The following is a 23,830-nucleotide window of genomic DNA, read 5'->3' as shown; positions in this document are numbered from 1 at the left end:
CCTGGAAATGTGCTCCCGGGGTCCTGCTTTCAGGCCACCCCCCACCCCGGTACCTCAGCCCCTCCCATGTACTTCCTTACCCAGGTCTGGGTCTGGGCTCCAAGAGCGCCCCTTCAAGTGGGGCACAGGGCCCCCTGCACCCTTCAGAGTTGTCACCTCTGGCTGCCACCCACTGAGCGGCCAGCACTCAGGCTCACCATCAAGGTGCTGGCTGCTCGTGGGGACACCTGGTGCCACCGCAGGAGGCCGGCGGGGGGTGAGTATATGGGGTGCAGATGGTGCTGTGGGTTTGAGCAGTGGGCTCCCACCACCGTGTGTGCCACCCTGCCCTCTTTCAAATGGTGGCTGTGTCACCCACGCGGCTTGCCTGTGCCCATTGAACATGGCTCATCTTTTCTGGGTGACCTGGGTCATCACAATGAATTGGTCAGGACCTCGCTGCTGTGGTCTGCGGGTGCTGGAAGTCCGTTCCTTCTTCCCTTCAATTAGGCAGCATTTGCCTGACAGCGTGTGCGGTGCTGGGGAGGCAGGGACAGCTGGGTCCAGATCACAGTCCTGCTGCTATGCCACACCAGCCTCACCCCTCTTGGTGCTTCCTGCCCCCTGGGGGAGCCAGATGCCCATACTGTGGCTCAAGGAAGCATTTGGTTTCTCCCCAGGAAGAGGACACCCACTCTGGCCGAGACGGCCTGATTTTCTCCTGGCTTCAAAAACATTTTCACCGCCTCCCATGTGTGTGGGTCCTGGGTGGCCGGGCCTGCTCCCAGTGTGATGGGACGTCCCAGTGATCCAGGGAGCTGCCTGTAGCCACTGCTGGGCCCTCCTGCCAGCACAGTGCTGCCCCTGCCTGCGTTCCTGGGCAGCACTCTGAGCCCAAACAGGCCCCGCCAGGCCTTGATGTACCCACTGCACCCAGGCCTCCATCCTGCCGCAGTTTCAGTGGGATGTCCCATATGGGCTTTGCTGTTCGTAACCCCTTGCCATTGGAAAGATACTCGCAGCCTGGGGTTCCTTCAGGGTCCTGGCTGGAGGGCCTGGCAGCACGGGTTGGGAGGGTGGGAAAGGCAGAAGCCGGGCCAAGGAAACCCTACCAGGAAAGCGGCCCAGGGGACCGGGCTGTGGAGCTGGGGGACCCCCAGACTCCAGGAGTTCCTCTGCCAAAAAGACTGGCATCCTGATGGGGACCTGCCAGGGCAGGGATCTGTGTCCACCCCATGTCTGTCTGTGAGACTCCCCCCAACACCCTGCTCCCCACCACAGCCCTGAGCTGCAGCACCCTCGGGCCTGGACCCTAGACCTGGTATCCTCCCTCACAGACTCTGGGGGTCCACCCCCATCCTGGTGGGCTCTAATGCCCACTCGCCTCACACCCTCCCTCAGCACTGCTGTTCCTCCGAGGGGCCAGGCAGGCAGGCGCCAGGGCTGCCAGGGCAAGGGCCGACATAACCACTGGAACTGGGAACCCCAGACCCAGGAGGACAGGGCAGCAGGGCCTGGTCCCACTGGGGTGGCAAAAATGGGGCGGGGGCAAGGGCTGGGGGACAAGCTCTCTGCCAGGAGTTAGAGTGCCCAGGGCCAAGCACAGAGCTGGGGGAGGGCAGGGCCCAGGAGCTGCTCAGGGGGATCCCAGGCCTGAGAGTGAATGGGCAGAGCCCACCCGGCTGGGTGCCTGCTGGGGGAGGGGCCTCAGCCCATGGGGCCACCAAGCCCCCCTGCCCCACCTCCTAGATTACACTCCCTCCAGGGGGCAGTGCTGGCTGCAGGGCAGCCTGGCCAGGTGTAGGGGAGCCGAGGTGGGGAAAGGGGGTGGCCAGGGGAGAAGAGGGAGGCGACGGGGGCCAAACTGGGCAACCAAGGGTGGGGGCCCACATCCCTGAAAGCCAGCCCTGCCACACAGTGGGCAGGAAGCGCCTCAAGAGAGCACGGGAGCCAGGTGCCTTCAACTCTGGTTTTATTGAAAAACAGCAGCATTGGGGGCCATTCAGGGGAGGGGCGCACACCCACCCCAGGCCCCCGCAGCCCCTGTCCTCAGAACTCGCTCGCCCCCACTCTGGGGGCTGTTTTGGCACATCTAGGGCCTCAGAACAATCTGCCCCCGCTGTGGGCTCACAGTACAGTTTCGGGAACAAACAGCAGCAGGTGAACCCCACCCCCTGTGCTCCCCAAGCCTGGCCTCCCTGGACCTGCCCTGGAGCTGCCCAGGCCCTCCACCCAGGCCCTGCCCCACTGAGGGGCAAGAGGGGCCAGGGAGGCTCGGGCCGGGGCCGGGGGCCCAGCAGGGAAGCCGTGGGCAGGATCTGCTTCCCCAGGCACTGCCAGCCCACCACCGCCGGGTACCTGCACTGCCACATATATGCAAGTACACACACAGGCACTCACACACATGCATGCTCATGCAACACACATGTACACTCTACATGTACAGCTCACATATACATCCATACACCTGTGCATGCTCACCCATACACCAGCCACAGACAAGTACTCATACACATACATGCCCACACACACACACAAATACACACACGTACACCATATGCATACGTATGCACTCATACATTCATACATATGTGCCCCCAGAGAAGTACACAAGAACATGTGCATCACACATGCATACGTGCTCATGCATACACATGGACATTCATATACACGTGCATGCTTATGCATACCCAAGACACAAACACATATACACTCACACATGTGCACACACACCTACATCCATACACGTGCTCACGCATGTACACAATAAATGCACATGTACACCTGTACACACATGTACTCACATGCACATGTATGCTCACACGTGTACATGCTTATGCACCTACAACATGCACTCACACGTGCACACGCTCACACATGCACACGCTCCCACATGCACACATGCTCACACTACACATATCCAAGAACCCACTTGCACACACACACATGCTCAAACATGTGCACATGCACACACACAGCTACACCCCTCCTTTAAAATGGCTAATTATTGCTGTTTTAAAAAAAATACATCCAACAATGGTATGTCCGGCTCGCCCTCCTTCACCCCGCTGTGGCCCCGGGAGGCATCGTGCCACCTCTGGAAGCACAGCAGCCGTGGCGCCGAGGAGTAAGTGGATCCCAGGGTCTGCCAAGTCTGGAACTCAAACCCCAAGTGTCAGCTCTGTGGCCATCAGCCCGGGAACACAGGCCTGTGGCCAAACAGAAGCAGCTTCCAAACAGACACAAGCAAGTCAGCAGGCAATACAGGGTGCGCGGCTGCAGTGCCAGCCCATGGGGGATGGCAGTGGGCTCCCTCGGCGCAGGGGCAACTGTCCCACCATCCCTCGGGCACTGACAGGAAGGTGGCCCCACGAGGGCCCACACGGCCCGCTGCCTAGCGGGGCAACCACCTTTGGCCCCCACAAAGCCCAGGCGCCAGCAGAGCCCAGGAACCCAAGTTCCTGGCCTCAGGCCACAGGCACAGCCCTAGGTGCCCTGGGGCATGCGGGCCTCTCAGAGGGGAGCCAGGTCCTTATGGCCCACAGAGCTTCCTCAGCACCTGCCACACAGCCAGGAAGCTCAGGGCGTCCCCAGCCCGTCCCCTCTAGGGCCTGCAGCCTTCTGCCATCTTTGAGAAGGACACCCAGAGCAGGAGAGGGGTGGCCCTAGGACCTCGTGGCCTCAGGCCTGCTGTCCACAGGGCCTCCCAGGCCCAGCTTTTCCCCAGGGCCAGCCATCCACCCCTCAGGCCAGACTGACCCAGCCCTCAGCCCCTCCCTCCGGGGGCAGCTTCTCAGCTGCTGCCCAGCCCCAAGGCATGACACCAGCCGGAAGCAAGGCTGGGCATGGGGTGGAGGAAGGAGGAGATGCCGCCATGGCTGTGGGGCTCAACTCCCTATGCTCAGGAGCCCTTCCGGGGGCCAGACCGCAGCTTCAGCACAAGCAGGCCTCCCACTCTCAGGGGCCAGGTCTGCAGCGACTCACACCTGGGCAGTGGCAGCTGCCCGGGGCCACCCCACCCCCGGCACAGCAAGACCCGTGGCTCTGGGCAGTGCGGGGCATCCCGAGGCGCCTCAGCCCTCACTTGCCCGGTGCCTCTCGTCAGGCCTGCACTGCATGTCCTCCTTCGCCCAGCTCTGGCCCCGGGCACTGTCAGCCCCTCCTGCCTTCCACGTCCCCCACTCCAAAACAGAGGCTTCCAAACACACAGAAATCCCAGGAGCCCCAGGCCCTTGGGCAGTGCCAGGCCCCAGCCTGGCTTTCCCCGGGCCTCACCACGCAAAGTCTGAGTGGTGGGTGCCCATGGGGAGCGGGCAGGGGGCCAGCACTCAGGGAAGCTGCACCAGCCACGTGACAGCAGGGCCCAGGAGGGCGCTTCAGAGGTAGAAGAAGTTACATCAGAGTTTCTACAAACGTATAAAATTCACGTCAGTGCACATGTGCAGAGCAGTGAGATCCTAGGCTGGAGGGATGAGGCGGGCCAGGGCAGGCCCACCCACCAGTGCACCCGGCCTCCAGCCCGGGGGGGAGGACACACCTGTCGCCCAGTGGCCTTCAAGGGCCCCACCAAGCTACACATTGGCCTGGCGAGGGTTCCGGGCAGCTCCGCCCCAGCCTGGCAGGCACACCAGTGACTCCGCTCACCGCAGGGGCGGCAGGGTTCTGCACACAACCACCCCGCACACCCTTCCTGCCATCTCTACCAAGTCCTGGCAGCAACAAAGAAAGGCCAAGCGTCCCACCACCCACAGGGCAGTGCAGCCAGGGAAGAGGTCACTCATGGGCACAGGTGCCACCAGAATGGGAGAAGGCCACACTGCCCAGGACTCTCAGAACCCCCAGGAAGGGGATCTGCTAGGATCAGTATAAAGGGGACACTGGCAGTCCCTGGGCCTCCAGGCCCCGCCCTGGCGTCGGTGGGCTCTAACAGCCACCCCCAAGCACCCTGCATCCCAGGAACCCGAGGCTCCAAAGGCACAGGACCAAGGGAAGCTGGCGGCACCCCAACACGACACCCCCAAGACCTGACTCCACCTGGCCCACCCTGCCCCTCCTGCCCCCAGCATGCCCCGCACCAACTGGGACCAGCCCCACGCCAAACCCAAACCAAACCAAAAGAGGAAAAAGGCACAACTGTTTGTTTCCATTTTGCTAAAACACTTTACGTCTGTCTGTATATTCCAGATTAACAAAATCTGAGCTGCAAGAAAATAGGGTGCCGATTTCTGTACAGTCTACAAAACTCTCATCCCCGAGCGGGGTCCGGGCACCTCCAGGGAGGAATGTACAGGGGAGTGGGGTTTGTACAGTGCTCTGCACACCTCAATTGCTAATAGGACAAAAGGCCCTTGGACGCAGGGCTTCTCCGTCCCCTTGCTCGCTTCTGAAGCGCCTCGTGAGGACCATCCCTCCATGGCCCTGCACGTGGCCTTGGTGCCTGGGACCCAGTTCCATGGCCCACCCTGCCTGCCACGACCCCTCCCCAATTCCCCACACAAAGGGATCTGGGCAAGTGTTTATTCTTCTCCTGCCACCAAAGCCAGGTGCACCTCTAGGCTGAATGTGCAGCCTGTGCCACCCTCCGCCTCTGTCTCCCCTTCCAGGCCACCCACCCGCCCCCGTCCAGGGCAGCCCCTGCCTGTGACCTCAGGAAGGAGAGACCAGGAGCATGGCCAGCGGGAGCCAAGGCGGCCACCCCTCTTCCCACCCAGCCCAAGGCAGCACCCTGCCCCTCCTCCCAGAGGCCGCGGACTCCCTTGCCCCCCACCCTGCCCACCCTGCAGGCCGGGGCTGGGAGGCGTGCTCCATGGCGGGAAATGACACCCAATCAGGGTTTCCCTCCAGGGTTCCAACAGCAAAATGCTCCACCCACCCGGCCACCCACCCCCATCACACTGGGCCAGAAACTGTGTCTTAGGGTACAAACTACCGTTTTGTCCCAAGAATTAAAGTCATGCAGAGTGCTATTCTGTCTAAATAACTTATTAGAAAATGGGTTGGTTTCAGGCTGGGAGAAGCTGTAGGCTGGGCACTGTTGGCAGCAGCCTGGGCTGGTAAGATTCACAGGGTGGACCGTCAGCCAGAGGCAGGAGGACCCCGGGGACGTCTGGGAGAGGCCACCGCGAACCAGTGGGCACTGGGGGGAGAGGTCCCATGGACCCCCACCCCGGCTGTGCCACGGACGCCATGGGAGCCACCTGGGTGATGACACCAGTCAGCCCAGTCCAGGCAGGGGAGGAGGCGGAGCCAGAGAAAACGAGGACGTCAGAGCAAAGCAGGCGTGGACAGAGCTGGGCGGCGCAGGGCAGACCAGGCCCTCCAGGGGGTGGGGGCAGGGGCAGGGACAGGCCCTCCCATGGCCAGCTCGGGGCCGGGGACAGGGGCGCTCACCAGCCCGGGTCTCCGGGTCCAGTCTGGGCAGGGCGGCAGGGCGGGGCTGTGTGCATGCGGCATGCTCGGCCGGGCCACACCCTCGGCATGCGCGGAGCAAAGCAGCGCCGTGGCCAGCTCGGGCCTCCACGGGCAGTGGCGCTGGGGCCGCAGGCGGGGCCGGAGCCTGGCCCCGGGCTCTGTTGCAGAGGTTCTGTGCTTGGTGAGCAAGGCTGGGCCTTCCCCTGTGGCGGCGGGCAGGGCAGCGTCGTGGACAGCCGCGGTGGTCCAAGATGCCACTCTTCAGGTGGCAAGCCGCCCGGGCAGGTGGGGAAGGGCGAGGGGCTGTGGCGACAAACAACCCACCCCCACCAAAGTGTCGCCGAAGAGCAACAGCCCTGCACCCCCCGGGAACCAGCCAGACAACCGCAGGATGTTGAAAAGGGGAAACCCAACACAAACGCCAAGTCAGCGTCGGAAAGCGGGCCGCGCTGGGCGGCGGGCAGGCGGGCAAGGCGGACAGGGCGGCCGGGGGAGGGGCGGGCGGGTGAGCGGTGGCGGTCACTCCTCGCGCAGCTGCAGGCGGTAGCGGTGGTAGCGGACCTGGAAGAAGAGGCGCTCAGCCAGCGAGAGGGTCATGCCAGGCAGCACGTAGTGGTCACTGGCGCCCATGTGTCTGAAGCCCAGCGACTCGTAGAGCTTGTGGGCGGCCACCTTGACGGCCGTCGTGCCCAGCACCACCGCGGAGTAGTTGTGCACCACGGCGAACTCCAGCACCTTCCGGCCCAGCGCCTTGGCGATGCCCTTGCCTCGGAAACGTGAGTCCACAGACATCCGCAGCAGCTCCACCGTGTTGTCCTCCTCATGGGCCCGCGCGGCCACAATGCCCACCACGTTGCCATCCAGCACGGCCACCCAGAAGCAGGAGCCTGCAGGGGACAGGGCGGTCAGGGATACCCGGTGAGGAAGGCTGGGGAGACCCCTCCACCTCTGGGGTGAGACAGGGCCAGGGGCTGGTAGGGGTCCCCTTGGCACTGCCCCCTCCAGCCGGACACCAAGCCAGGGCAGTGGGACACCCGATCCCGGCAGCCCCTGGGGCCCAGCTACCAGCTCTGCTGGAGCCAAGGGAGAAAGCCAGCCCAATACCTGTTACCCAAAAGGCCAATAGCCAGGACCCACTCAAGCCTGGAGGCTGCATTGCTCAGAGTGGAGGTCAAAGGCCTGAGTCCCTCCTCTGAGACTAAGAGCTGAGGCAGGGTTTGCCCAGTCAGGCCCCTGACCTGCCCAGCTACTCCCAGACCAAATGCCTCGATGGCCCGGGCCACCCTGAACAGGCCATGGTACAGCCAAACTGCTGTGGCTCCTGGCCACCCAGAGTCACCCAGGCCGTCACGGCAAACTCCAGCACCCACACCAAAGAGCTGCGAAGGGCAGGGGTCAGCAAAGTGCATCCAGAAGGCTCCCTGCAGCCCAGAAGGTGCTTTCCTATAAATCCAAGTGGGGGACAGGGGATGGCCCCTCTGGTCCCGGACTCTCCTGGCAGTGGGCCAAGTGGCCAGGCCACCACCCCATCCACAGCACGGCCCAATTCTTGGCTCAAGTCAGGCATGAAGCCAGGAGGTGGTGGTCATGGGGGAGGGGAACCGGCAGGGGAGGAGGAGAGGTGCAGGGGCAGGTGGGGGTGGTTGTGGGAGGGAACCTGCAGGCACCGGCCACAGGGGAAGCCCAGCCACCTCCAGCAGCCAAAGGCAGAGGTGGCACCCAGAGACCTCTCTGAAGACCAAGGGGTTGGCCAGTGGAGGGCCACACAGCCTGCCTGTGGCCCCTCCCGCCTCCTCCTCAAGGAGGCTCTGCACCTGCCCCGAGCCCCGGGAAGCCCTCCCATCCCTCCCCATTGCCCCTCTGCACAGCCACCAGCCCGCTGGCTCCATGAGCAGGACCTCTGTCTCCTTCAGTGCTGGATGCTGAGGCCTGGCAAGTAGCTGAGGGGGTACTGAGGGCCCTTCAAGGAGAAGCAGCCCAGGGGTGAGCCACCGGGCACCGCTGCCAGCGCCACAGCCCCGAGCAGCTGGACCCTCCAAGCTCCGTGCAGCTCCAGGGTTCCCAGGGGGGCTGCCCCTCCTCGGCCCCCCGTCCTGGAGCCCCTGGGGTCTCCCACACCCAACCTCCCATCTCCCTACCCACACAGCCTCTCCACCTCCAAGGAGAGGATCCTGGACCAGTACCCCTCCCACCAGCTAGCCTGCCAACCACCCAGGGGTTCTGCCTCTACCCACCCAGGCAAGACCAGAGGTCAGGGCCATCCCAGGAGTAGCAACCCCAGCACCATGTGACCCTGGGCACACCTCACTCCTCCCAGGACTAGGTTTCCCCACGTGCACAAGCAGCTCCCCGGAATCCAGCATGGGCCGTCAGCAGCTATCCAGCCTCTGCCCTCGTAGGGTGTTCCTGCAGCCCTGCCAGCTACCCCTCCACTCCCTCACAGCAGGGAGGCCACGGCCCAGAGGGAGCAGGTCCATGCCCCGTGTGCCCACCAGAGCCCCCTTTGTTGCTGTGGCCTGTGCTTCCTCGTGGCCCGTTTCCACTCCCAAGCAGAGGTTGGCCAGGGCTCAGGGGCTGCTCAGATGCTCTGTTTGGGTTTAGGAAAGGGTCAAGGAGAGCAGCAGGCGCCAAGGCCGTGGGGCGGGGGTGGAGCATGGCAGCCATTGATGCCAGACACTGTCCCTCCCCTGACACTGACTGGGCTCCTGACAGACCCTGCCCAACCCTTTGGGCCACCCTCTGTCCCTCTCATTGGCCTACAGACCCTCCAGGATCGCAGAGAGCCTCCTACCCTAGAGAGCAGAGTCTTCACCCCTGCGGCATCCGGCATGGAGAACAGGTGTAGCTCAGCGGCTGGGGGCCAGCCCGAGGGTGGAGAGCAACCCCCAGCCCCCCTACAGCCCAGACCCAGCTCCTCCAGCTACAGAAGGCCACAGGGGCTGGGACAAAACCCTCCAGCTAAACAGCCCAGAAATCAGGCCAGAAGTGAGGGCCAAGGCTCAAGGTCAGGTCCCCTGCCCCCACCCCATCCTCTGTGCCCCAATAGGATCCCCGGCCCCTGCCACACAAGCCCTCTCCCCCCAGGGTCCTGGCACTGCAGGCAACCCCAGCCCCGCAAGGCACACCAGATGGGACCCACAGAGCCCAGCAGCCCTCGCCCCACCACAGCAGGCGCCAGGGAGATGCATCCAGAGCAGGGAACGGTGGAGCCACTGCGTCGCAGGGCCAGCTCAGGTCACTCAGCGGGCGGGAGGAGCCGGCTCTGCCTCCCCCAGCCCCGCTGACACCGGAGACCTCGGTCACCCAGAAGGCTCAGGTCACAGGGGCCCCGGCCCAGGCCCACCCACGCTGGCCCTCGCCCAGGCCTGCCCTGAGGTTGCTGGAGTGGGTGCCCCCGAGGGCTGTCTGGGGCGCAGGTCGGGGAGGGGCAGGAGCGGGACTCACCAGGCGGCTTCATGTAGTACTGCTCGATGTCCGCCATGTCCGTGTGCAGCGCGCACTCCAGGTAGGCGCGGATCACCTTGCGGCTGTAGTAATAGCGCAGGCCCAGCAGCGCGGCCGGCACCAGGCACGTCAGCAGCAGCGAGCGGCTCACGGCGAAGCACAGCGCTGCGGGCAGAGGGCGCGGGTCAGCGGCGCGGCGAGGGTCCCCAGGCCCCGGAAGACGCCACCCCGGCGAAGCCCGCTAGGGACGCCGCGCCCGGCCGCGCTCTGGGTGGAGGAGCCGGGGTCATCTCGGGTGCTTTCTACTTCTCCCTATTTCCAAGCTTCCTGCGGTAGAGACAGCCACCCCACCCACCCCCGCCGCCTGGAACGAGCCTCTCTGAGCTTCCAAACACGGCAGGGCACCCTCGGGATGGCCGGACCGGGAAGAGCTCTGCTCACGCTGGCCTGCTGAAGACAAGGTGGGCAGATCCTGCCAGGGAGCTGCCCCGCAGACCAGGCCCCGCGCGGGGGAGGGGGGGGAGAGGGGGGTCCCACGTTCCAGCACCGGGACCCAGGCCCCCCTCTTCCCAGAGCCCCAGCAAGAGCCCTTCCTGAACAGCGTCCGGGAGCTCTGAGGGCAGGGACAGGGCAGGGAGGCCCCACACTGCTTCCAGCCGCATTTCGGCTGCCATGACCTTGGGGGAGTCGCGTCCTCCCCACGCGGCCTCAAGCTCCTCATCTGTAAAATGGGAGCGAACCCCCCACCCCGGCAGGAAGCTCCGAGGGGAAGGGCACCCAAAGACCCTGCAGGGGCCGCCCTCTGCGACCGCCCCGGCTGTGCCAGGCGCGCGCACCCCCCGCGGCGCCGGCTGTCTTCCCCTCATAAATTAGCACCGAGCGGGAGGCGGCCTCCCCCGCCCGCAGATTATATTTAGGCACTCGCCGGGGCCCAGCCGCGGCGGGCGCTACCTGCCCTGGCACCCGCCCCCACCCAGGATGCCCAGGAGGGGACAGGGGAGGCGGTGGGGGTGGGGGGATGCGCGGCGGGGACGCAGGTGCGGACCCCGGACCCTCCCCGGCTCCGGCCCGCTCGGGGCCCTGCGCCCATCCCCATGCCCCTGGCCAGCCCTGCGCGGGGCCCGGCGCGGCAGAAAGCGGAGGCTTCCCAGGCTGGTCCCCGGGAGCCGGGCGCGGGGTCCGCGTGGACGCCGGGGCGGGGGAGATCCGCGCCGGCCCGAGGGACTGCGGCAGCCGGGGGCCCGGCGCACTGACCCGCCAGCAGGGCGTAGAGCAGCTGCGCGCGCGGGTGCTGCCGCAGGCCGCGGAAGGCCGTGTTAGGGATGCGCTCCATGATGCCGTCGTAGAAGATGCGGCGCGCCGCCTCCTGCTCGGCCGCACGGAACTCGCGGATGCACACGCCGCGCCCCCCCGGCGGCCCCGCGCCCCCCGCCCCGCCGTGAGGCTGAGCCACCGGGGCAGGTGGGGGCGCGGGGGGCGCGGCGGCCGGCCCGGGCGCGGCGGGCAGCGGGGGCCACATGGCGCCGGCGGCGGCGAGCAGCGTGTCCTTCTTGGCCCCCGGCAGCGCCTCATGGTCCTCGGCGGCCACGATCTTCGTCTCGCAGACCATGTCGGGAGGCCCACAATGCATGCACCCGGCCGGGCGGCGCGGCAGCGGGGACGCGGCCGGGCGGCGGCGGGCACGGCCGGGCCCAGGGCAAGGGCGCGGCGCCCTCGGACCCGCGGCGGCGGCGGCGGCGGCGGCGGCGGCAGCGGCGGCGGCGGCGGCGGCGGTTCAGGGGCGCGGGGCGGAGGCGGCGGGCGGCCGGGGCGCGCGCAGGGAGCTGCGCCGCATTTTGGAGAAGTATTTATAATGCGGCGGCGCCGGTGCAGTCGCGGCGCCCGCGGCCCGCAGGGTCCTAGCGTCCACTGCATTGGCTGCCGGGGGTCACCATGTGATCGCGGGGGTGGGGGAGACACCGCCCCCGCCCCGCCGGGTGGCTCGCTGGGCGCGACGGGGCGGCCGGGCAGCGCGAGGGGCCGGGCACGGGCGGGGGCGGCGGCGCGGGCGGGGGCTCCTGGCCCCGGGGGCGCCCGGCGGGGCTCGGGATCCGGCCGCGGAGCGCGTGATGGGCGCCGCCCGCCCCGCCCCCCCGCTCCCACGCCGCGCGCCTGGGAGCGCCCCGACCCCGGGCCCGGCCGCCGGCGTCCGCGGCGCCACGTCCTCCTCCTCCTCCTCCTCCTCCTCCGCGGCCGCCCGGAGCAGTCACGGCAGCGTCTCCCGCTCCGTCTCCTGCCTTTGTCTGAAAGCAGCGCCCGCGGTGGACCTGGGGTGGGGGCGCCGCGGCTGCCCCGGCCTGGAGCCCCCGGGAAGCCTCGTCCGGAGCCGCACGGGCAGCCGGAGTGGGGACGCGGAAGGGCGGGGTCTGCGGCCTGGCGCGGCGCCCCGCTGTCCGAGCCCCACAGTGGGCACGGGGATGCGGGGCCCGAAGGACCCCTCCCGGCCCGGCCCCCGCCCCCCGCCCCCCGCGGCCGCGCATGCGCCCCGTGGCCTCGGTGCAGGTGCAGCGGGGGCTCCGCGCGGTGCAGGACCTGCAGACGCGGCGGGCTGGGGCGGAGGAGCTCAGGTGCGGGGAGGCGGTCGCAGACCCTATCCTCGGCGCGTCTCGAACCTAGCCCCCTTCAGTTCTGCGCGACCTCCCAGCACCACCCCGAGGGCTGCCCGAGCGGAGCTCCCACGATCTGCGCGGGCGGGACGGGGCCAGGGGTCCAGGCCTGGGGACCCACAGTCTGCATTGTGCGGTGGAGTTGGGGCCAGTCGGGCAGCTGAGGTCACCTGGAGGCCAGGAGGGGTTGGGCCTGCCCGTGGACGTGAGAGTGAGGCCACAGCGCCCTGGTAGGGTGGGGAGGGGTGGCTGAACTGGTCCACAGCCCCGTCCGCCAGAGAACGGGCCCTGGAGAGGGGCAGGGGACGGGGTGGGGGCGTGGGGTGGGGGGAAGCCAAGATGAGAAGGCGCCCCCTCAGTGTCGGGGGCCCGCTGTCAGCTTTTCAACCTAAAGGAGAAAACAGGCAAAACGAATAGAAATAGAGTTTGTTGGGGCCAAGTTTGAGGACTGCAGCGTGGAAGCACAGACTCAGGTTGGTCTGAATACATGCGCTGTCATTCGCAGCAGGTACAAGTGCGTTTTTAAAGGAAAAATGAAGACGCAGCTCCTAAATTCACCAAGAATTTGCATTAAAATAGCATAAGCTATTGATCGGTGTACATTATTTGTGTCACAAATTCCAGGAACATGAGGATGATGCTGAGGCGGCCAGGCGGACAGTATAGGAAAGAAAAGAAAGAACAAAATGCCTTCCAGCAGTTGCCCCGGGCGCGGGTGGGGAGGTGGGACTGAGGCCCCGTACTCAGGTGTCTCTGCGCCAGAGGTAATCTTTGAGTATCCCACGTAGCTCAGGCTGCTCTAGGCTGTTTTTCTTTTCTCATTTCTCGTGTTTGATCAAAATCTTTCTCTTCTCAAAGCAGTGATGATCGACATTCTAGATGCAAGTTCTTCTGCTGGGAAGGCTCATTCCCAGGCCATCTCACCCCGCATAGGGGAAAAGAGGACAGATGCGGTGGGCGCTTAAGAACTTCATGAGGCCTCAAGGCCAAGGTTGATTGGCACGGGGTCTGTCAGGCCGTCTGCTACGAAGGAGCCACACATGCCGGATGGCTTCTGAGCATCTAACTAGCATCCTCGGGGTTTTTTGGTTGACTTTGGACATCTAGAAACACAAAGTCTAATCAATTTAAGAATGAAAAATATGGGCCGGGCGTGGTGGCTCATGCCTGTAATCCCAGCACTTTGGGAGGCCGAGGCGCGTGGATCACGTTGAGGTCAGGAGTTTGAGACCAGCCTGGGCAACATGGTGAAACTGCACCTCTACTAAAAATACAAAAATTAGCCGGGTGTGGTGGCAGGCGCCTGTAATCCCAGCTACTTGGGAGGCTGAAGCAGGAGAATCGCTTGAACTCGGGAGGCGGAGGTTGCAGTGAGCTGAGATCGTGCCACTGTACTCCAGCCTGGCAACAGAGCGAGACTCTGCCTCAAAAAAAAAAAAAAAAAAAAATATGACACAGATAAGGGCAAGTATTAACAATTTGAAATCTAGAACTGAAGAGTGCTTCTATTTCTGAAGGTAACCAGATACCTATTTTGTCCCCTTCTGGTCCTGGCCTGAAGAACAAGATGTTGAAGTTCTCCAGTGATGAAAACGTCCTCTCTGGCGAGGCTGCGGGGTGTGGTCTCATCTATTGTGGTTGGAGGAAGTCCTATATTTGATGCTTTTCTCATAAAATCTCCAGGTTGGAGACCTTGATCTTTCATGTCTTCATCTCCTGAGAACTTGCTGTTAACAGGATCCTTAATTAATTTAGAATGTGCAGTGAGAAGCTAGGGTCTTGGCAATAATGAAGAATATCGCCTTTAAGGGGAGCTGGTTTGGAGGCTCCTTCATCCAGGCACAGGGCCTTGCTGGTATTATTTCGAAGAGAGAAAGCTCATGTTTTCCAAACAGGGCAGAACCGCAGTTCAGCACCACAGTGGAAACACCTTAGGCCAGGGAGTGTTAGAAGCTGGTTTCAGCTTTGCAGATGGGTTTTCTATTATCCCACCTGTGCGTTCCACAGTCTGGAAGATGGAGGAGGGCTGCGAGCACAATGGGAATGCCAATCCCTCCAATCCCAGCCAGCTTTCACTATGCAAGGTAAGATGTCCATCAATCTTTTTTTCTTTATTCTTTTTTTTTTTTTTTTTTCAGAGAGAGACGAGGTTTCTTCATGTTGTCCAGGCTGATCTGGAACTCCTGGGCTCAAGCGACCCTCCTATCTCGGCCTCCAAAAGTGCTGGGATTACAGGCATGAGGCACCATGCCCGGCCAATAAATCTTTTTTTTTTTTTTTTTTTTTTTGAGACAGGGTCTCCCTCTTGTTGCTCAGGCTGGAGTGCAACGGTGTGATCTTGGCTCACTGCAGCCTCTGCCTCCCAAGCTCAAATAATCCTCCTGCCTCAGCCTCCCAAGTAGATGGGACTACAGACCTGCACCACCATGCCTGGCTAATTTTTGTATTTTGTGTAGAGACAGGGTTTCACCACGTTGCGCAGGCTGGTCTCCAACTCCTGGATTCAAGTGATCTGTCTGCCTTGGTCTCCCAAAGTGCATTAACTACAGTTGTAAGTCGGTAACCTCAAGTTTAGTGAAAAAACCTAGGAAGGAGTTTTAAACTGTTTATATCAGTATTTTTAGATGAAAACCATTTCATAATTTTTTTTTTTTTTTTAGACAGTCTTGCTCTGTCGCCCAGGCTGGAGTGCTGTGGCACGATCTCAGCTCACTGCAAGCTCCGCCTCCCGGGTTTACACCATTCTCCTGCCTCAGACTCCTGAGTAGCTGGGACTACAGGCACCCGCCACCACACCTGGCTAATTTTTTTGTATTTTTAGTAGAGATGGGGTTTCACTGTGTTAGCCAGGATGGTCTCAATCTCCTGACCTCGTGATCTGCCCACCTCAGCCTCCCAAAGTGCTGGGATTACAGGCGTGAGCCACCGCGGCCAGCCCATTTAATAACTTTTTAGGAAGATGTTTCCTCAATTTTTTGCTTATTAACAGATCTAAATATTTTTAACTTTTCTATACCATGTAAAAATACAATGCCAAAGTATATCAATTTAAAATTGTGTTTAATGATTGTTTCAGTATTTTAACTCACTTAAAAATAACCTCAGACATGTTGTGGCCAGTCGCAGTGTCTCACGCCTGTAATCCCAGCACTTTGGGAGGCCGAGGTGGGCGGATCATGAGGTCAGGAGTTCGAGACCATCCTGGCCAACATGGTGAAACCCTGTCTCTATTAAAAATACAAAAATTAGCTGGGCGTGGTGGCGTGCGCCTGTAGTACCATCTACCCAGGAGGCTGAGGCAGGAGAATCGCTTGAACCCGGGAGGCAGATATTGCAGTGAGCCGAGATCGTGCCACTACACTCCAACCTGGTGACAAAGCGAGACTGTCTCAAAAAATAAAATAAAAATAAAAAATATCCTCAGACATGTGATTGATACGGTTTGGCTCTGTGTCCCCACCCAAATCTTATGTTCAATTGTGATCCGCATGTGTCAGGGGAGGGGCCTGGTGGGAGGTGACTGGATCATGGGGGTGGATTTCCCTGTTGGTGTTCTCACAATAGTGAGGGAGTTCTCACGAGATCTGCTGGTTTAAAGTGTATGGTGCTTCCCCCTTCACACTCTCTCTCTCTCTCTCTCCCCCGCTCTGCCATGGGAAGATGTGCCTTGCTTCCCCTTCACCTTCTGCCGTGAGTGTAAGTTTCCTGAGGCCTCCCAGTCATGCTTCCTGTACAGCCTGCAGAACTGAGTCCATTAAACCCCTTTTCTTCATAAATTTCCCATTCTCAGGTAGTTCTTTACAGCAGTGTGAAAACAGACTAATACAATTATTACCTATTAATTTAACATAACCTGATTTTAATATTAAGTTGCTGAAAAAGATTTTTAAGCCAGGTACAATGGGACCTGCGAATCTGGCAACTTAGAAGGCTGAGGCAGGAGGATCACTTGAGCCCAGGAGTTCAAGGCTGCAATGAGCTATGATTGCGCCACTGCTTTCGAACCTAGACAACAGCACAAGATCCTATTTTTTAAAAAGTAAAAATACTGCTGGGCACGGTGGCTCACACCTGTAATTCCAGCACTTTGGGAGGCCGAGGCAGGTGGATCACGAGGTCAGGAGATCGAGACCATCCTGGCTAACATGGTGAAACCCCATCTCTACTAAAAATACAAAAAATTAGCCAGGTGTGGTGGCGGGCACCTGTAGTCCCAGCTACTTGGGAGGCTGAGGCAGGAGAATGTCCTGAACCTGGGAGGCGGAGCTTGCAGTGAGCCGAGATCGCGCCACTGCACTGCAGCCTAGGCAACGGAGCGAGACTCCGTCTCAAAAAAAAAAAAAAGTAAAAATACTTTTGTAACTATGAAAAGTTCATTTATAAATTTTTTTTTTTTTTTGACACGGAGCTTCGCTCTTATTGCCCAGGCTGGAGTGCAATGGTGCGATCTCAGCTCACCGCAACCTCTGCCTTCTGGGTTCCAGAAATTCTCCTGCCTCAGCCTCCCGAGTAGCTGGGGTTACAGGCATGTGCCACCACACCCAGCTAATTTTGTATTTTTAGTAGAGATAGGATTTCTCCATGTTGGTCAGGCTGGTCTCAAACTCCCTACCTCAGGTGATCCGCCCACCTTGGCCTCCCAAAGTGCTGGGATTACAGGCGTGAGCCACCGTGCCCGGCCAACTTTACTCATTCTTACCAATTATGCTTGATTTGTCCATTAAACAAAGCTAGCCATCATCTCAAGTTATTTCCTTGTTAATAATTTTTACAACCTGAAAATGTGAGGCAGTGACCACATAAGTGAGAACCCCAAAGTTTCAAACACAGGCATTTCACCAATCAGAAGACACCATTATTTTCATCTAACTAACAATATCAAACTAGTCTTACCTACCAGAGATTTCCTCAAGTCATGTGAACTCAAAGGCAGTTGAGTTGGTTTCTATTTTTCTGATAAAATATTTTATTTAACACCTACTTTTCTTTAAACTGAGTAACTAATTGGTGAATTGGTTAATTAACTAGAGCAACTTCATACCTGTTGGTAGTGAAATATCACATGCATATGACACATAAACATGGAGACATAGAGACACACAGACAGAAGCAGATCCTGTAGGGGTATAAGATTCTTCATCTGCCAGTTGTCGAATTGTTTCTCGCCCCCCTTTGGACTATCAGTCTCTTGATTACCTGTTCCACTACCCTTAACAATTGTTAGCTAAGAAACCCTCAACCTGTATTTCCACAGACATGATTCTTAGGTGAAACAAGGCAGAAAATTTATATCTCAAAGGCACAGAACTTAGAGCTAAACACTGTTATTTCCTGAGACAAAAAAGAGCACAGATAATTAGGTCAAGACAAGACTGCATTGCTTGAGGCCAGGAGTTCGAGACCAGCCTGGGCAACATTGTGAAACCCCATCTCTAAAAAATACAATTTGTTTTTAATTAGCCAGGTGTGGTGGCACATGTATGTAGCTACTCAGGAGGCTGAGGTGGGAGGATCCCTTGAGCCTACATGTTCAAAGCTGCAGTGAGCTATGATCGTGCCACTGCACTCCAGCCTGCATGACAGAGTGAAGCCCCGTCTCTCTCTCAAAAAAAAAAAACATAAAATGAAATAAAAAACTTAAAAATGCCAGGAAAAGTATCTTAAACAAAAGTAAGACTTGTTATGTAACTGTAAATGTTAAGTCAACATCTTTCTCATCCTCAGAGTTTCTAGTGGTTTAGAGAAAGAGATGTCGTTAGAAATGGAGGTTTCCTTCATGGATGTCCATGTCTTTTACAAAGAGTCTCCAAATAGCCAGCTAAACGTCAGAAAGTTGCATTCTGGTAGAGCCCTTTAGTGAACAGGGCACAGAAAGCATTTGCAGTGTTCAGGACCTGATGTTTAAATATGCAAAGAGCAGGCACAGCTGGAAGGCATCCAGATCTTTAAGAATCCAGGATCCCATCTTTACACCAAATCCCCGGTCCCCCAAGAGAAGAAACCCTATGGGACCGGGTCACACGGTGTTTCCACAGTGTGCCGCGCTACGAAGACATTCTCCCAAGGCTGGCGGGTGACCCAACACCAATCAGCCCAGCCTGTGATCAGCCCGTCACCCCCAGGAGTCTTACCCCTTGGTGGCAAGCCTTCCCATAGCCTCCAGGGGCCCAAACTGCACCTTTCTTATCTAAATGCACAGAGAAACAAGTAGCCCCTGCCATAATAACCATTCACTGCAGCCGCGGCCAGCTACCTCCCAATGACTTTGGGGATGGGCTTTCACCAGTGACTTGTCAGCCATGGCACACACCAAGGTCAAGTTCTCTCTCATAGTACAAAGTAATCCCTGGAACCCACAAAGCCAAAGAGGTCAGGTAACGCAATGCAGAAGACAGCAGAGCTTTCGGCCTGAGAGGGGCCCGCCCAGGACTCTTGAGACTGTGAGAAAGGCAGAAAGCCCCCAAAACGGGGTGTGCGTGGCCGTTTTCTGTGTTCCTCAAGAGGTCTCAGGTTGCTAGAAGTCTCCTATGTGGTACTGAAGATGGTAAAAGGCAGGAGAAGCACAAGCGGAGGAAAACGGAAGGCGTCACAGAGGAGCCGGTTCTCAGAGATTTTAGGCTTTCTAAAAGGTCAGTGATGTTTTACATTTTTCGCAGCAAAATCATGCTGACAAGAAAAGCAAACAAAGGGACCAAACTCATTTTAAAAGGGGTTTCAGTGGACTGAAAAAATCCCAGCAGCAGGATCCAGAAAAGAAGAGTCAGCACTTAGGGAAGCTGAGGCAGAAGGATCACTGGAGCCGAAGAATTTGAGACCAGCTTAGGTAACGTAGCAAGACTCTGTGTCTACCAAAACAAAACAAAACAAAACAAAAATACAGAAAGGCCTTTAAAAATGTGTGTGTGTGTGTGTAGCTCAAATATTATTATTGTTATTTTTTTTTTTTTTTTTTTTTTTTTTTTTTTTTTTTTTTTTTTTTGAGACGGAGTCTCGCTCTGTCGCCCAGGCTAGAGTGCAGTGGCGCAATCTCGGCTCACTGCAAGCTCCCCCTCCCGGGTTCACGCCATTCTCCTGCCTCAGCCTCTCCGAGTAGCTGGGACTACAGGCGCCCACCACCACGCCCGGCTAATTTTTTCTATTTTTTAGTAGAGACGGGGTTTCACCGTGGTCTCGATCTCCTGACCTCATGATCCGCCCGCCTCGGCCTCCCAAAGTGCTGGGATTACAAGCGTGAGCCACCGCGCCCGGCCTCAAATATTATTTTTTTAAGAGATGGGCTCTCACTCTGTTGCCCAGGCTGGAGTGCAGTGGCACAAACATAACTCACCGCAGCCTCCAACTTCTGGGTTAAAGTGATCCTCCTGCCTCCGCCCCCGGAGTAGCCAAGACGACAGGCATGTGCTACCATGCCTGGCTAACTTTTAAAAAATTTTTTGTAGAGACAGGGTCTTGCTATATTGCCCACGTGGCTGAATATTAGCTTTTAATTCGGCTGACTTCTGACCATAGAGCTCTTAAAAAAAAATCCCTTCAAACCTCTTATTATCAGATTTCAGTCAGGATAAACAGAAAGTAGGTCTTCCATCAGTCTGGTTTTAAAATCCGCTTTTCCAACTGTGCACACAAATAAATTATTTTAGCCATTTCAAAGGACCCCCGTTTCAGCCATTACTACTGATGACCGTCCCGGGCTAGGTGGGTCCATTTCCCTAGATATTTACAAAAGGATTCCTCACAGGTGTTGTACATAAAACCAGCTGCTGTTTCTCAAGGCAGTTGTCCCTTAAAACAGTGCTCAGCTTTTGGTCAGGCGCCGTGGCTCATGCCTGGAATTCCAGCCCTTTGGGAGGCCAAAGTGGGCAGCTCACTTGAGCTCACAAGTTCAAGACCAGTCGGGGCAACATGGCGAAACCCCATCTCTACAAAAAGTACAAAAATTAGCCAGGTGTGGTGGTGCATGCCTGTAGCCCCAGCTACTCAGGTGAGAGGATGGCTTGAGCCTGGAAGGTGGAAGTTGCAGTGAGCTGAGATCGTGCCACTGCACTCCAGCCTGGGTGATACAGCCAGACCTTGTCTCAAAAAAAAAAAAATTGTTTTAAAAAAGAAAAATTGAAAAGAAAAAGAATGCTCAGATTTTGAAGCTTGGTTTCCCATAATTTAGGAACTTTTCAAAAGTGACCAAGGCTGGGGATGTGTTTCGGGGTGAAATGTGCTGCTAATGAGCCACTCCTCAGGGTGTCAGCTGAGAGGTACTCCAGGTAGTGGGGTGACCAGTCCCTTATTTATACCTTTCCAGATAAGTGAGAGTTCCAGAAATGTTCTCCTGTGAGGGGTGTCCTGTGAGGCCACTGCACACCCAGGACAGCAGTTCTGACATCTCTGCAAAGTCTTTAGTTGCCCAGAGCACCTGCATGGGTCACAGAGAGCAACTGACTCTTCTCTTCAGGGTGAGGGAACTCACCCTCATGCACCTTCCCACGTAGGATGGACAGGAACTGGCCCCAAATGAAAAGACAAGTCCAAACTACAGGCAACGGGGAGCAGTTGAAATTGTTGTTATTATTATTATTAATTATTATTAATTATTATTATTATTATTTTGAGATGGAGTCTCGCTCTGTGGCCCGGGCTAGGGTACGATGGCGCCATCTTGGCTCACTGCAACCTCTGCCTCCTGAGTTGAAGCAATTCTCGTGTCTCAGCCTCCCGAATAGCTGGAATTACAGGTGCGTGCCACTGTGCCTAGCTAATTTTTTTATTTTGGGTAAGATGGGGTTTTGCCATATTGGCTAGGCTGGTCTTGAACTCCTGACCTCAGGTGATTCATCCGCCTTGGCCTCTCAAAGTGCCGGGATTACAGGCATGAGCCACCGCGCCCAGCCCAACAGTTGCAATTTTTAAAGCTTGCTGTGTAACTTCAGGCCCAAAGATGTGAAACCACCAGTGCCAGACTGGTGCCCATACCATGCCCTAAACCCATTGCCCTGAGGCAGTGGCACAGAAGGCAGAGTTCTCTCTTTATCTGAGTCCCCTGTCCAAAGACAGAGACTGAAGCCCTCTTTCTGTTAAAAGCAGGTTTAAGAAACACTCCAAATAAAATCTAGATGTCAACCAAAAAGAAAACAAAGCTCTGAATTCAGGAGGACTCACCCCTGTGCACCCAGGAAACCTCTGGAGTGAGGGGAGCACGGTGGGTTCCTGCTCATCCCACCCCCAAGTCCTGGAAGGAGCCCCGGGTGGTCAGGGAAGAGGGTCACTGAAGCCACTGACTTACGCCAGATATGTTGACCTAAAGGAAAAAACTGAGGCAAAGTTAATGTGAAGTAGAGAGTTTATTGGAGCCGGGTTTGAGGACTGCAGCCCTGGGGCACAGGGTCAGGGCACCCCTTTAGGTTCACACCTTCCAGGGAGGCAACGTGGGTCATGGAAAATCTCGAAGGAACTCGCTGATCCATTCAACAACCCCTGCACCCAACGCTCAAGCGCTGACCAGGGTCCCCGCCCAGCCACAGGGGCAGCTCCGCAGTGTCCTCCCAAGGGCGGCCACGTGGACGGCAGGAAGAGCGTCCCAGCAGAGGGATCAGCACACAAGGGGTCCGGGCAGGAAAAACCAGGCATTGGAGGCAAATGAGGGGCTGGTGTGCCTGGAGAGCCAGGGGGCTGGAGGAAGGTGAGGGTGGGCTTTGAATGGGGGCCTGGGGCTCCAGAGCAGAGACTGGGGGAATAGGCTGTCATGCTTCTGATGGGGGCCAGGAGAGGGGAGAAGCCATGGCCACTGTCCAGGAGCTCCTGAGCAGTGTCGCCACCCAGACCCCAAGGCCTTAGTGACCTCTGAGGAGAGTGGTCCAGCCCTTACAGGGCCACAGCCTCTGCTGGCCCCTGCTCTCTCCACCTCATCCGCACAGCCTGAGCCTGAGCCTGCCACTGCTGGGTCCCAGCAACCAGGCCTAAGGGAGAGGCCAGGCCTGGGCTCCTGCTCAGCAGGGCCTTGGTGTTCCCTCCAGTCTGCATCTGCAGACTCCCGCCCAGCAGCCTGCCTGGCCTCACCCTCCAGCCCCCTACAAGTCACCCAAAGCCTGTGGCCATGTGACCCCCCAGTGGCCATGATGGTCCGCTGAGGCCTGTGCTCCAGTCCCGGGTTCACAGGTACCTGGAAGGCACCAGAACACCGTCAGCTTGGAAGGGTCAGGGCTGGGCTCCAGGCAGCAGCCTGAAAGGTCTGGGAGCCATGGCACGTGCTCTAGGTGGGGGCTGGGGGGCCTAGAGCCCCCTCCCCATGACAAGGGGAGAACCCCGTAGGCAACAAGGTGCTTCTGAGAGGTGACAGTGTGCTGGCAGTCCTCACAGCCCTCGCTCGCTCTCGCCGCCTCCTCTGCCTGGGCTCCCACTTTGGCCGCACTTGAGGAGCCCTTCAGGCCACTGCTGCACTGTGGGAGCCCCTTTCTGGGCTGGCCAAGACCGGAGCCAGCTCCCTCAGCTTGCTGGGAGGTGTGGAGGGAGAGGCGCGATTGGGAAGTGGAGCTGCACATGGCACTTGTGGGCCGGCTGGAGTTCCGAGTGGGCGTGGGCTTGGCGGGCCGCACTCGGAGCAGCGGGCCGGCCCTGCGCCCGGGCAATGAGGGGCTTAGCACCCAGGCCAGCGGCTGCGGAGGGTGTACTGGGTCCCCCAGCAGTGCCAGCCCACCGGCACTCTGCTTGATTTCTCACCGGGCCTTAGCTGCCTTCCCGCGGGGCAGGGCTCGGGACCTGCAGCCTGCCATGCCTGAGCCTCCCACCCCCTCCGTGGGCTCCTGTGCGGCCCGAGCCTCCCAGATGAGCACCACCCCCTGCTCCACGGCACCCAGTCCCATCGACTACCCAAGGGCTGAGGAGTGCGGGTGCACAGCACGGGAGTGGCAGGCAGCTCCACCTGCAGCCCTGGTGTGGGATCCACTGGGTGAAGCCAGCTGGGCTCCTGAGTCTGGTGGAGACGTGGAGAACCTTTATGTCCAGCTCAGGGATTGTAAATGCACCAATCAGCACCCTGTGTCTAGCTCAGGGTTTGTGAATGCACCAATTGACATTCTGTATCTAGCTACTCTGGTGGGGATGTGGAGAACCCTTGTGTCTAGCTCAGGGATTGTAAATGCACCAATCAGCGCCCTGTCAAAACAGACCACTCGGCTCTACCAATCAGCAGGATGTGGGTGGGGCCAGATAAGAGAATAAAAGCAGGCTGCCCGAGCCAGCAGTGGCAACCCGCTCTGGTCCACTTCCACACCGTGAGAGCTTTGTTCTTTCGCTGTTTGGGTCCTTACTGCCTTTATGAGCTGCAACACTCACCGTGAAGGTCTGCAGTTTCACTCCTGAAG

The 23,830-nt window shown here is 59.0% G+C and overlaps 1 protein-coding gene and 1 long non-coding RNA gene across 2 annotated transcripts; one reads left to right on the top strand and one right to left on the bottom strand.

Annotated features, from left to right (window-relative positions):
- Positions 1-1,934: 1,934 nt before the first annotated feature.
- NAT8L (N-acetyltransferase 8 like) lies at positions 1,935-11,655 on the bottom strand. The gene is made up of 3 exons (XM_055246230.2): positions 11,089-11,655; positions 9,835-9,999; positions 1,935-7,277 (listed from the first exon to the last, which is right to left on the bottom strand). Exons 1-3 carry the CDS (start codon positions 11,462-11,464, stop codon positions 6,910-6,912), a joined length of 909 nt encoding a protein of 302 aa, XP_055102205.1. The 5' UTR covers positions 11,465-11,655; the 3' UTR covers positions 1,935-6,909.
- Positions 11,656-12,385: 730 nt separating this feature from the next.
- Positions 12,386-16,255, top strand: LOC129464807 (uncharacterized). Its single transcript, XR_010116136.1, has 2 exons — positions 12,386-12,440; positions 13,341-16,255. It is a non-coding gene; the product is annotated as an uncharacterized lncRNA (long non-coding RNA).
- The last annotated feature ends 7,575 nt before the right edge of the window (positions 16,256-23,830 follow it).

Source organism: Symphalangus syndactylus, chromosome 16 (genome assembly GCF_028878055.3).
Source record: "Symphalangus syndactylus isolate Jambi chromosome 16, NHGRI_mSymSyn1-v2.1_pri, whole genome shotgun sequence".
Lineage (NCBI taxonomy): Eukaryota > Metazoa > Chordata > Mammalia > Primates > Hylobatidae > Symphalangus > Symphalangus syndactylus.
The sequence above is the reverse complement of the archived record's forward strand: the minus strand, read 5'-3'. Positions and strand labels throughout refer to the sequence as shown.